Genomic DNA, 14,348 nt, shown 5'->3' with positions numbered 1-14,348 from the left:
AGGTGGTTAGTGCCCAGAGATAATGATATGGTGCTTATATAGTGCTGAAAAGCACTTGTAGGACACTGATAGAGGTGAGATAAGCACATATTGAAGTATTGTTGATTGTTGTCTCCTTGAATTCTTAATGCAATGGGGGAGGGGTTATAGGACAAAGACAAAAAATGATAATGCAGCACTGATGATATAGAATATATGCTTAGAGTCCCTGAGATACCAGCACGTAAAGTGTGTGTACATGCTGCGGTAGAATTATCATGTGGAGAGTTGATCAAGAAGTTAAGGTGGTCGACACTGGAACAGAGAGATGAAAGTTATCACTCAAGTCAAGCCAGGAATGAGACTGTAAAGTGCCGATACTGTAGATTAGTAGGCAGGAAGGATCTTTCACTTTGAGTTCAGACCATTGAAAGGCTTGAAGAGGAATGGGCTTCCTGACATTGAACTGAAATAGTTAAATTAATGAGGGTTGTTTCAGTTACTGTGGAGCCATGAGAATCATAGTGATTTAATCCTGCTGAAATGTGAATAAGAAGTTCCATATTTCAGGGACGTAAGGGAATTCATGTAGGAACTGGGTTGTCCATGCTAGAAGTAATTCAGTGGCATCCAAATGATGAGGGAGTGCAGACTGGAATATAATTGTGGAAGGTTGCATTTGTTGGCAGAGAGCAAGAGACTTAAGTGTGGAGATCCCTCAATTAAGTAGATTTTACAGAATGGAGATGAAGGCAAATACCAGTCTTGAGTCAGAAGAAATTTGATGAAAATGACTTTTAGAGTATTCCATTGCTCTGGTATCTTTGAAGAAGAGGCTTGTATCACTTCTCGACAAGAGGAAACGGGTCTGTACATCCTTGGCTCATAATGTAGCAGATGACTAGGAGAAGTGAGAGGAGCATGAATACTGTGGGTGCTGATGCTAAACTGTAGAGTAGCATCCCGTAGTGAATATAATGGATTCCTATCTGGAAGCAGAAATACTTCTTATGAGCCAGAAGCATGGGGATAAGCATGTTGTCTTTCTTGAGGCCCAGAAAGAAAAGTGGACAACATGGGAAATCATTGCTGGTGGAAGAACTTAATAAGGGCTCAGAGGTTGAGTGATGGACGCAGTCCTCAGGACTTCCTTGGTGCAAGGAAATGTTTGAATTAGAACCCCTGGCTCGTCTACTGTGGAAGTATTGGTTCATAGAAAGCAGTTGCAGAAGGTTCAAGAGTTCTTGTTAAAGAAGGGAGGTCTGTTGAGAGATGAAAAAATACTTTCTTGGAGATCTGTGCAGAGGTCATTTGTGAAGATAAATATATTCATTGTTTAGAATCTGCAAGGCCCAGTTGTTGGTGATGGTTAGGGTCCAACAATGATGATAATGAGTCAGACAACCCCCCAACGGGATCAGGAGTAGGATGGAATAGCATAATAGTGACCAGACTCTGGATAAAGAAGCCATAAAAACATTGGTAGTTCAATGGCAATTGAATTGCTGGAGATCACAAAATTATTATCAAGTAGAATTTCAAGAAGAGAAACAGAGTACTTGGTAACAGTTCGTGCGCTGAGTCCAAGGCAAAAGTAGATTTCTTTGCGGAAGGTGAGTTGGCAGATATCACAGGTATTGCTTGAGTTTTTCAGGAGACTATTACAGTTTGATCTTTCAAGAAGCATTTGACGTAGTAATACTACTACAGTATTTATCATTTCTTTCATGATATTCTGATTCATTTACTTTCAGAAATAGGCTTGGATCAAAAAGTGTTGGGATGGTTCACAAAATTCTTGACACTACTGTACGTACTTATGAGGTAAACATTGAAGGTAAAATATCAGCCCTTAGGAAGTCCACTTGTGGAGTCTCACAGGGTTCCCCATTGTCTCCATTATTTTTCAATGTTTATATGACCTCATTAAAGAGATTTAGCTTCAGTGGCGTACCTAGCATATGTGGCACCCGGGGCCCATCATTTTTGTCACCCCCCCATCTGTACGAAAAACATGATTTTTAGTAACAAGCCTCACGTCACACATGAGTACCTAAGAAAAGGCAGCATCTTACATATGCAGTGAGCAGTACAACATCAATACACCCATTGTAAAACTAAACAAGACAGACTAGTACAGATCAGTCCTACACCATCAATCCTAACAGAAAACCATGTCTTTTGAACACACAGAACACAGAAAATACCTTCGCTTAGTATGGAATATGTCATCACAAACTAACCCCTCCCTCTTTTACAAAACTGTAGTGTGGATTTTAGCCATGGTGGTAACAGCTCTGACGCTCATAGAATTCTGAGCATCAGAGCTGCTACCACCACGGCTAGCGCTAAAAAACGCTCCACAGTTTTGTAAAAGGGGGGATAAAATAGAAATACATAGACAAAGGTTAAATTGAACCAGCAAGAAGCTGGACTCTGCATACAATGCAACACCACAGAAACACGTCTCCTAAAGCAACAAATAAATAGAAAATTTTTGTTCTACCTTTGTCTTCTGTGGTTTCTGCTTTCCTCATCTTCTTGTTACTCTCTTCCTTCCATCCACTGTCTGCCATCTCTCTGCCCCTATATGGCATCTTCTCTCCTTCTATGCCCCTTCCAGAAACTGTATGCCTCCCCCTTCCATCTCTCCTTTCACCCCCATTGGTCTGGCATCTCTCTCCTCTCCTTTCCTCTCCCACACCTCTCTTCTGCAATCCCTTTCTTCCCTCATTTTCCTTTTCAATTTATTTTCTGCATCCATCTAGATTACGTTCTTACTACCCTCTCATCAATTTCCTTTTTTACTGTCTACCTACAGCTCGCCACCTCTTTCCCTCACCCCCTCCAGTATTTCCGTAACTCAATCCTTTTCCCCCATCATGTGCCTTCCTTTTATTTATCCCCTCCTTCCATCCTCTGCCCTCTTCTCTCTCTTCCCCCCTTCCATCATCTGCCCTCTTCTCTCTCCCCCTTCTCTCCACTTCCATCATCTGCCCCTTCTCTCTCTATCCCCCACTTCCAACATTTGCCCTCTTCTCTCTCCCCCTTCTCTCCACTTCCATCATCTGCCCCTTCTCTCTCTTTCCCCCCCCACTTCCATCATCTGCCCTCTTCTCTCTCCCCCTTCCTCTCCACTTCCATCATCTGCCCCTTCTCTCTCTTTCCCCCACTTCCATCATCTGCCCTCTTCTCTCTCCCCCTTCTCTCCACTTCCATCATCTGCCCCTTCTCTCTCTTTCCCCCACTTCCATCATCTGCCCTCTTCTCTCTCCCCCTTCTCTCCACTTCCATCATCTGTTCCCTTCTCTCAATCTCTCCATCCACCACAGGCCCATCTTTCTCCCTCACCTTTCCGATTTTGGCAACATGATCGGCAAAGCCCCCCCCCCCCCCCCGCGACAGCACTGAGCAGCATCGGCGCCCCCCCCCCCCTCTGCAACAGCGCTCAAGTTCGGCCTCCTTCTCCCGGCATCAGCAGAACTTTAGATCGGCAACAGGTGCTCAGTCAAAAGCTTCCCCTGACTGAACTGCCTGGGCGGAAACAGGAAGCTGAGTCAGGGGAAGCTTTTGACTGAGCACCTGTCGCAGCCCAGGAATTTTCCAGACCTGTCCGGCTGTGCACCCCCCTCTGTCAATTTGAAATCTGAAGACTCTCTGAAAATTGAATTTTCATCTAAAGTACTGGGAATTTTGTTGAATTCCTCTCTTACATATTGAGGATTACATAAATCATTTAATAAAGAAATTCTTTTCTAGCTATTGAATGCTAAAAAAAAATAGGCATCTATTTCTTCAATATCATTTCACAGTATTAGTGCAGGCTATTATCCTAGCACAATTGGATTATTGTAATTCTGTTCATGTAAGTCTAAGTTAAAACGTCTCTAATTGATTTAGAATACTGCAGCAAAGCTGATATTCGGAAAGAGAAAGTTTGACCATGTATCTCCTTTGCTGAGACAACTCCATTGACTCCCTGTCTACTTTAGGATACAATTTAAATATGTTTGTGTAGTATTCAGAATCCTGCATGGAATATTTGCATTCCTATTACCTCTATCTCTGAATGCACAACGATCCGTTGACTCAAGAACATTCAAAAATACAAACTTTCTTTTCCATTTTTAAGGGAATAAAATCAATTGATAAGATATATATTCCTGATCTCTGTGAATCTATATATATATATAGATATATAGATTCACAGAGATCAGGAATGAAATTTAATCTGCTATTAGAACTCTTGTTTCCCTTCAGTCCTTTCATAAATCTATGAAAACATTATTATTCCAACAGTATTTAGATAACTATCTCAAGAAAACAAATAATTTTGTTCATCAGTCGATAAGGAATCTTATTTAACAGATAACAGGAAACCTTAGAATAATAATTTTAGTTTATTCAAATCAAAAAACATCTGTCTTGTCTGATGCTTATTTTGTTAACCAAATCAAGCACCTTTTTAGGAGATGATGTGGTATATAAATCTATGTCTTAGATTAGATTAGATTCTAGAGGAGTATGGTTAGAACATAAGAATATAAGAATTGCCGCTGCTGGGTCAGACCAGTGGTCCATTGTGCCCAGCAGTCCGCTCACGCAGCAATCCCTAGGTCAAAGACCAGTACTCTAAATGAGTCCAGCCTCACCTGTGTACGTTCCAGTATAGCAGTTTTCCCCTATAACAGACTCCGGAAGAACGTTCCAGTTTTCTACCACTCTCTGGGTAAAGAAGAACTTCTTTACATTTGTACAGAATCTATCCCCTTTTAACTTTAGAGAGTGCCCTCTCGTTCTCCCTACCTTGGAAAGGGTGAACAATCTGTCTTTATCTGCTAAGTCTATTCTCTTCAGTATTTTGAATGTTTCGATCATGTCTCCTCTCAGTCTCCTCTTTTCAAGGGACAAGAGGCCCAGTTTCTCCAATCTCTCACTGTACGGCAACTTCTCCAGCCCCTTAACCATTTTAGATGCTCTTCTCTGGACCCTTTCGAGTAGTACCGTGTCCTTCTTCATGTACGGCGACCAGTGCTGGACGCAGTACTCCAGTTGAGGGCGTACCATGGTCCAGTACAGCGGCATGATATCCTTCTCCGATCTGTTTGTGATCTCCTTCTTAATCATTCCTAGCATTCTGTTCGCCCTTTTCTCCGCCGCCGCACATTGCGCGGACGGCTTCATTGACTTGTCAGTCAGAACTCCCAGTCTCTTTCCTAGGAGGTCTCTCCAAGTACTACTCCGGACATTCTGTATTCATGCATGAGATTTTTGTTACCGACATACAACACTTTACACTTATCCACGTTGAACCTTATTTGCCATGTCGATGCCCATTTCTCGAGGTTGGTTATATCACGTTGCAGATCTTCTCAATCTCCTCGCGTCCTCACTACTTTGAATAACTTCGTATCGTCTGCAAATTTAATCACCTCTCTTGTCATACAAATGTCCAGGTTGTTTATAAAGATGTTGAAGAGCACGGGTCCAAGCACCGAGCCCTGCAGCATACCACTGGTGACGCTCTTCCAGTCCGAATATTGTCCATTTATCCCCACTCTCTGTTTCCTATGCTCCAGCCAGTTTTTAATCCACATGAGTATTTCACCCTCGATTCCATGACTTGCAATTTTCCGAAGTAGTCGTTCATGTGGAACCTTGTCAAACACCTTCTGAAAATCCATTTCCCCTTAATATATCGAAAGAATGGCTTTAAGTTTTTTGCCTCCTTGACTATTTTTTCCTCGTAGTCTCATTTGGTCCCTTTCACCGCCTTGTGGCACCTTGTGTTATTTCTTTATTAATTTATTTTTCGGTCCATAAGAATCACTTTTTCCACCCCGAAAAAAGAGGTGGAAAAGTGGATGCATCTTATGTACCGAATACACCTCCCCTGCCCCTGGTACCTTTAAGTGGCGGTGGTCCAGTGTGGTCTCCTGCTGGATGGCTGCCTTTCTCCTTTCAGAGTGAAGCACAAGACAGGAGCGCGACTTTTGCGCTTCCTGCCTGGTCATGTGCCGCTCTGTGATTGGCTGCAGTCAGTTCTCACGATGAGAACCTGAGCAGCGCGGAACCAGGCAGGAAGCGCAATGGTCGCGCTCCTGCATTGTGCGACGCTCTGCAAGGAGAAAGGCGCTGGACCACCGCCACTTATAAAAAGGTACTGGGGATCTGTGGGCTGTTTCTTGGGGCGGCTTCGGGCAGCAGGCTGCTTCTTTGGGTGGCAGGCTACTTCTTCGGGTGGCTTCGGACTGCAGACTGCTTCTTGGACTGTGGGCAGCTTCACCTGCAGGCTGCTTCTTCGAGCTTTGGGCAGCTTCTGGTTGTTTCTTCAGGCTGCGGGTGGCTTCGGGCTGCAGGCTTTTTCAGGCTTTGGGCAGCTTCGGGCTGTAGCTTGTTTTGGGCTGCAGGTTGTTTCAGGCTTCGGGCTTCCCAGCACCAGATGCACCAGACCAGATGCACCTACACACAGAGGAGGAAAACCCAAGAAAACAATAACAATTTTTTTTTTTCTTGGTTATTCCTCCTCTACAGGTGGGTGCGTCTTATGGTCAGGTACGTCTTATGGACCGAAAAATACACTATTTATTTGACGGACGTCAAGGATTAGCAGAGGTTCGATAAGAGAATGGAACTCCTCAATAGATAATGATAATAATAATAATTTTTTATATGCCACCATACCAGGGAGGATCTAAGCGGCTCACAGCACATAAAATACATACAATTCCATAAAAAGTATCCTGTTAAATACAAGGAGACAATACAAACATTTCAATAATGCGTCAGAGTAAGAAGCAGACCATGTAGATAAAAATGCGAAGAGATAAAATAAGCATAATTGAAAGAAAAGCATTAAGATACCAACTTATTAAATAATTGAGTCTTTAGCAGTTTCCTAAAATCTAAATAAGAAGAAGCTACTAACATCATTTTACCGAGCCATGTATTTAGTTTGGCAGCCTGAAAAGAAAAGATTCTGTCAAGGAACTTCTTATAGTGACAAGATTTTACAGAAGGATATGTAAATAGCTGCAGTCTCTGTGTATTTTTATTAGAATGATTCCAAGAAAAATGAGAAAGTAACCTAGAGACAGATCATTCCGTTTATTGTAAAAATTATGGAGGGATTGGTACACACCCAACTGATGGATTATCTGGATCAGTTCTCTCTCCTACATGAAACTCAATCCGGTTTTAGACCGTTATTCAGTACTGAGACAGTAATTGCGGCTATTTTAGACAATCTGCGCCTACTGTTTAGTAAGGGCCTTAATGCCCTAGTTATGCAATTCGATATGAGTTCTGCCTTTGATCTAGTAGACCACGGGAAACTGCTGCAATGCCTAGACGCCATTGGTATCAGGGACGAGGTGCTGAATTGGTTCCTTGGCTTCCTTATGTCCTGCACTTATCAAGTACGTTTTAATTATGAACTTTCAGATACCTGGAGCAATCCATCCGGTGTGCCACAAGGGTCTCCGCTATCTCCATTGCTCTTCAACGTCTACATGTCCTCACTAGACACGCAGCTAACCCAGTTAGGGATAAAACTATTTAGTTATGCAGATGATTTTACGATCATCATCCCATTCGTTAATTCTATCTCTGAAACTATTCCTAAAGCTTCAGAAGCCATAAACGTGATGGAGCACTGGATGACAACCTTTAGGCTCAAACTTAATTCAGAAAAGACAACTTTCTTCGTTGCTTCGCCACATCCGCTTGACACCAAATCACTACTATGTATCAATAATCTTAATTACCGTATCCAACCTACCATAAAGATACTAGGTGTAACTTTGGATCAGTGCCTAACCATGAGAGACCAGGTGGACTCCTTGATCAGAAAGGGATTTTTCACTCTCTGGAAACTCAGATCCATTAAAGCTTATTTCGATACAGTGGCATTCAGAACCCTAGTCCAATCCCTCGTACTGAGTCTACTTGACTACTGTAACATCGCCTATTTAGCAATTTCCCAAAAGAACATGCAGCGTTTACAATTGATGCAAAATGCAGCGGTCAAACTGATCTTTGGGCTGAGGAAGTTTGACCATGTGACACCCTACTACCGGCCAATGGAGGCGTGCGTAAAGTTTAAATTTGCCTGCTTCTGCTTCAAAGCACTACACGGACTTGCCCCTAAATATATAACTGACCTTTTCGTCTTCTCAGCCAACAGACACAAGAGAAGCTCACATTCCAACTTCGTTTCCCCCCCAGTGAGAGGTTGTAAACTGAAAAAACACCATGAACATCTTCTCTCGCACCAAGCAGCATCATGGGGTAAAGACCTAGAACAATTGCTTTCGTCCACTACTTATAAGGAATTTAGAAAACGTCTGAAAACATACCTATTCCTAAAGTATCTAGACAACTGATCCTCTCTTCTCTCTCCCCTCTATAGCAATTAACTTGTTCTATTGATCACTCTCTCCTCAAAAATGGATTTCCTTTCCTATTAACCCTCTTTCTTCCTCCCCTCTTAAAGTCAATCAATTTGTACCTTTGCTTAATCTTTGTAAACTGCATAGAACTTCACGGTATTGCGGTATATAAGCTGTTATTATTATTATTATTATTATTAATAAAAGCTACTTTGTAACAGATGCATGAAAACTTGAACAGCACTCTAGACTCCACCAGCAACCAGTGCAGTTTCAGAGAGAAAGGAGTGATATTCTCCCATTTCTTTAAACCATAAATAAGGCGAACAGCGGTATTCTGGACTACTCTCAATCTCTTTAAAAATTTCATATGAGCCCCTACATATACAATATTACAGTACTCAAGAATACTTAAAATGGAAGATGGCACCAACAGACGAAAAGAAGTTTCGTCAAAATACTTCTTAATGGTACAAAGCTTCCAAAGCACCGAAAAACATTTCTTAGTCAAATTAGTATGTTTTTCCAATGTAAGGTGTTTATCCAATGTTACACACAGTATTTTTATGGATTGTTCTATGTTATAATCCAACCCATTCACATGTATCATTGTTTCTTTGAGCTTGTCGTTAGGTGTTGCCGGAAAAAATTAAGTTTTTTCCTTATTTAATTTCAATTTAAAAGCCGTCATCCAAAGCTCAATCTGATTTATAGTGGTTGCAAGGAGTTTTATAAATTCAGATGACAGACTAGTAAGTGGGATGACTATAGTAATATTGTCTGTGTAGATGTAGAACTTGAGCTTTAAGCTATGCAACCAATTTCCCAGCGAAGCTAGATAAATGTTGAACAAAGTAGGGGAAAGAGGGGAACCCTGGGGTACCCCGCAAGAGTTTTTCCAACAAAATGAGAAGATGTCATCCTTAAACACCTGATACAATCTTTTACCCAGGAAACCACGAAACCAATTCAAAATGTTTCCTGAGATTCCAATGGATTCTAAACAATCCAAAAGAATAGTGTGATCCACCAGATCAAATGCACTGCTCAAATCGAGCACTTATACCCTGACTAAAAAGTGAGTGTAAGTAATCTAAAGAGGCCATGATAGTTTTGGTACTACAACCTGACTGAAAACCAGATTGATTATCATGCAATATATTGAACTTGTTCAAATATTTAACCAGTTCAATATTAACCGCACCCTCCAATAACTTAATAGACAAGGGAATGCTAGCTATGGGTCTGAAATTAAATGCAATACTAGAAAATTCTTTGATGTTTTTCTAATTGGTGTAATCACAATTTGGTCAAGGTCTTCAGGGAACATCCCATTGGATAGTAAAAAAATTGATCAGAACCGGGAGGTGTGTATGGAGGAGTGATGCGGATTTTATCAATCTTTTTTTCAAAGTTTTATTTCTGCCTCAAAACCCTTCGATTTGATTAAAAAATTTTTGGGATGGACTCCCCAGCCCCTAATCTGCCAAATATATGCATTGATTGTGCCGGATTGGCGGCAGATCAGCAACTGTGTACTGTGTGCTGCAGTGCACTGGGGGAGGGGGAGGGAACTTTGGGCTTTGCCTCCTTCAGTCCTCCGGGGCTGGAGAGCTGACCTGTGTTTATAATTTCAGGAAAGATTCCCACCCAGAGACCATTCTGAAGTCTGTTTTAATAGCAAATCAGTGCCAAGAAGGTGTCCAGATGACGACCGGAGGGATGAAGACATGGGTCCCCCTTACTTCCCCATGGTTACTGATCACCTCCCACCCCCAAAGATGTTAATTAAACTGTATACTGAATATCTGTCTGTATGACAGCAGCAGATATTATGGCCAGTCCTAGTAGAGCAGCAAGCAGGTGCCTGGAATAGCCTGGTGGCCAGTATGGTGGACTCCAGAGAAGGGGACCCAGGCCCATTTTCCAATGTAACTAGTACACTTATAGTAGAATGTGTGAGCCCACTAAAAACTGTACTGACATAGGTGGCACCTGCAGGCAAAAGAGCTATTGGGGTGGTATACAGTTGGGTACAGTAGGTTTTAGGTGAGTTTTGAAGGGTTCCCTATACACTGTAAGGGGGTTACAGTGAGATGTGTACCTGGGACCCTTTATGTGAAGTTCACTGCAGTGTCCCCTAGGATGCCCACTACTTTGATGGGATGTCTGTATGGCCAGTCTACTACAAATGCTAGCTTCTCCAACATCCCAATGGCTTGTGTTGTGTGTTTTTCTTTTGGATGTTTTTTTTTTCCTAATGGTCAAAAAAGATAGATGCACTAAGGACGAATATGTCTAGAAAGGTCATTTAAAAAAAAAACCCAAAAGATAGAAGTTTTGCGATTTCAAAATCTGAACCAAAATCCATCAAGCATGGAGTCCCCCAGAGTGACCTACTGTCCTTGCTCTTATTCAACCTGTACATCAGACCAGTTATCGATATTGCCCAAAAATACATTAAAATCCACTCCTATGCTGATGACATTCAGCTTCTCCTCCTGCTAGGCAAAGACCATTTTATCCAACTTACCAACCTTCAACACCGATTTGAAGAACTGGATGACAGTCAACAAACTCCAACTGAATGCTGCCAAAACTGAACTCCTATAGATCAGAAAGAAAAACACCAGCTTCACTTGCCCAACACTATCTTGGGATGCCACACTCTTGACAGCAAAGGACCAAGTGTGCAGTTTTGGGGTGGTATTGGATGGCCACCTTTCCCTCTCAACCCATATCTCACAAGTAGTCTCCACCTCCTTCTACTATCTGCGCCAGCTAAAAAGGATATAACTGTATATCACTAAATCTGTCCTATCCCAACTCCTCTACACCTATGTACTCTCCAGAATGGACTATTGTAACTCCATCTTCAATGGAATCACTGCCAAAGAATACCTCCAACGAGTCCAGAACTCTGCAATCCATCTTGACTACCACGACCCCATCTCCCCAGCGCTCCACACAGAAAACTGGCTACCAGTTAACAAATGCTATGTATTCAAAGCCCTTGTAATGGCCTACAAGAGATTCCACCTCATCACCCCTGCCTACATCATATCCAAACTCCCTCAATACACTCCTGCCCTCCCACTCCGCTCTGAAGCTGAGAGATGTCTATGCACCCCGGCAGGAAGATCCCTCCAAATGGAAGCAGCTCGTAAACGCTCATACAGTCATTTCATTCCCCATCTTTGGAACCATTTGCCTGCCCAGATAAGATCACAAGACTCGCTGATGACTTTCCAGGAAACGCTTATGACCTTTCTCTTCAACTGAACAGTGCCAACAAATCTGCCTCCTCCTTGCTCTCCTTCCTTCCTTCTTCTCTTCTCCCTTCTCCTATTCCATGCTCCTCCCCCTTGACTCCTTACTTCCCTCCCACTCCTCCTCCAGTTCTGCCCTCCTCCCTTTCCAGGCTATCCCTCCCCTGTCTTCTACAAATACCTTTGTCCTGTAATCTATTGTGAATGTCAATTGTAACCTGTTCTGAGTCCCGGGAGAACAGGATAGAAATCTAAATAAATAAATTTTCTCTACAAAACAACGCACTTTACAAAACATCCAAACTCGGACTTAGATGTCATTTCAAAAATGACCCTCCACATATCATGATTTTTTTTATTTTTTTAAATGTTTGTACACTGATTTAGGAGATCTCTTGAAGACCGAAAAGGTGGTCTACAAATATTTTAAATAACATGATAAAAAAAATGTTAAAGTTTAGTATATTTTACATTTACATACATCTTAAGTTTTACTTTGCAAGTACCACATTTAGCCCTTCCCCCTTTCCTCCCTTTATACAAAGCCACGCTAGCAGCTACCACTGCAGTAGTTGCCCCAAAGTCCATAGAGATTTAAAGCGCTTAAGGGCTTTCGCTGCACGGCTTTTTTAAAAGGGGGGATTAAGAAGCAACAGGTAACAGTATATTACTATATATCAAAATGAACTGATTTTTAGGACTTACACAACAATTAATCATGAACAGTTTCTGAATAGCTTCATCAAATTTCACAATATTAGGCCCCTTTTACAAAGCCACAGTAGCAATTCTTCCACAGCAAATGCACTGAAACCCATAGGAATTGAATGGGGTTTGGTGCATTTGCTGTGGCTGAAATTTCTACTGCATAAGTGGGCACGTTATTATTAACTAGTTACCTCTTTATAACATTACTTTGTGGAGACATACATGTACTTACAGTATAAGACAAATAATACACTACCTTGACCATTATTTTCTTGCAAAATATATAGAGAGTCATAACTGGTTATGGCATTTGTAGCTGTTTTCATGCTACATCTTAAGCTGCTTGTTAGAAGATTCTGCAAGAGTGGTTTTCATTGCAAAAGAAAAGAAATAGTACCAGATTTATTAAATTAAAACCATACCATTTGCTCTTTAAAAGGTCAATATTACTAGAACAAAATATACATTTTAGAAATAAATTAATAATAATAAAAGTATCGTAATTGCTGCAAACCCTCTCCACTAACTTTTTTTCTGGAGTGTTTACATCAATAATTAAAGCAAAAATATGTAAGCAGTTTTGTTTTGATTACCACTCACATAAAAACTACCCACAGAGATTTTCATCCATATTTTCTACAGGTAATTTTTTGGCCCAAAATGCATGTAGCTTGAATAAACAATGTATGGTTCAACTCCACTCACTGATAAGGGTTTAGTTCCTAGCCAGCACTAACAGGCACAGCAAGCTCTGCTGACAATACAAGTTAGACAAAACAATTGTCAACTATGATTGCTTATGAATTTATGCAGTTCTATCCCTAGGCTTAAGGGCCTAATAAGCAGTACTGTTCTACAGGTATACTTAAGAATAATGTTAGGAAATTATTTTTCACGGAGAGGGTGGTAAATGCCTCTAATGCTTTTCCAAAGGAGATGGTGGAGAGGAAAGCAGTGAAGGAATTCAAAAAAGCATGGAATGAACACAGAGGATCTCTAATTAGAATATGAATTGGCAGGCTTTCATGGTCTGAATCACGCAAGAGAGATGGTTTGGGTAGGCTGGAGTGGAACCTAAGGTCAGTACTGGGTGGACTTCTAAGGTCTATGGCTCAGAAATAGCAAAGAAAAAAAAGACAGTTTAATTTAATTATTAAATTGTAAAGCATGCAATTATAGGGCAGACTGGATGGACCATTTAGACCTTTAAAGGCTGTCATTTACTATGTAGTATAATAGGGTTTTGGTGGGTTTTGGTGGACTCATACTTTCTGCCATAAATGTTGTGGTTAGAGTGGCTTATGGGCTTGGCTCCTCATCTCTATGGTTCACTAGAATACTAGACCACCTACCAGGCTACTTAAAATATCTATGTGATGCTCTACTAAGGATTCCTATACCAGATACTGCTGTTCAAGAGATAGGTATGTACTGTTTATTCATATCTTTATAGGGGGGAAAGGGTCAATGACCACCAGGGAAGTGTGGGTGGCTCATTACTTAATATCTCCAGTAGTTATCTGGTCAGTTTGTGCACCTTCTTTGCACTTAGGTGCTGATTCTATAAAGGGTGTCTAAAGTTAGGTGTCTCTTAGGCACCTAACTTAATTGGCAAAATACACTTAATAGGCTCAATAATTGAAAAAATAAATTGTGTGATAGGTGCCTATCCAATTCTATAAAAGATAGGTGTCTATCACATGGCACTTAGTGGCACCTAATGCCTAAATGGGCATTTCAATGGGCGGAGTGTGACTTAGACGCTACTAAGTGCAATTCTCCAAAAACTTAGGCACCTGAAATATAGGCCTTTAAAACCCTTTGCCTACATTTCAGGTGCCTTTTTACATAGGCACTGCTAGTTGCAGTTCTGTAAAAGGTGCCTAAGTGTGAATGACACACAGCCAATGCCTATATTTTAGGTGTCAGCCGATTTAGGTGCCGTTTATAGAATCAGAAACAGGTCTAGCCTAAAACATCTAAGTTCCATCCAGGATGTCTT

The 14,348-nt window shown here is 41.3% G+C and overlaps 1 protein-coding gene across 1 annotated transcript in view; it reads right to left on the bottom strand.

Annotated features, from left to right (window-relative positions):
* LOC117362914 (multidrug resistance-associated protein 5-like) overlaps positions 1–14,348 on the bottom strand; it is a 324,462-nt gene that overhangs the window by 135,864 nt on the left and 174,250 nt on the right. The window contains 1 exon segment of the mRNA XM_033950006.1: positions 12,603–12,702. Within this exon segment, the coding sequence (XP_033805897.1) occupies positions 12,603–12,702 (100 nt within the window).

This window comes from Geotrypetes seraphini, chromosome 6, assembly GCF_902459505.1.
Source record: "Geotrypetes seraphini chromosome 6, aGeoSer1.1, whole genome shotgun sequence".
NCBI classification, from domain to species: Eukaryota; Metazoa; Chordata; class Amphibia; order Gymnophiona; family Dermophiidae; genus Geotrypetes; species Geotrypetes seraphini.
This window is presented reverse-complemented; position numbering and strand designations above follow the sequence as displayed.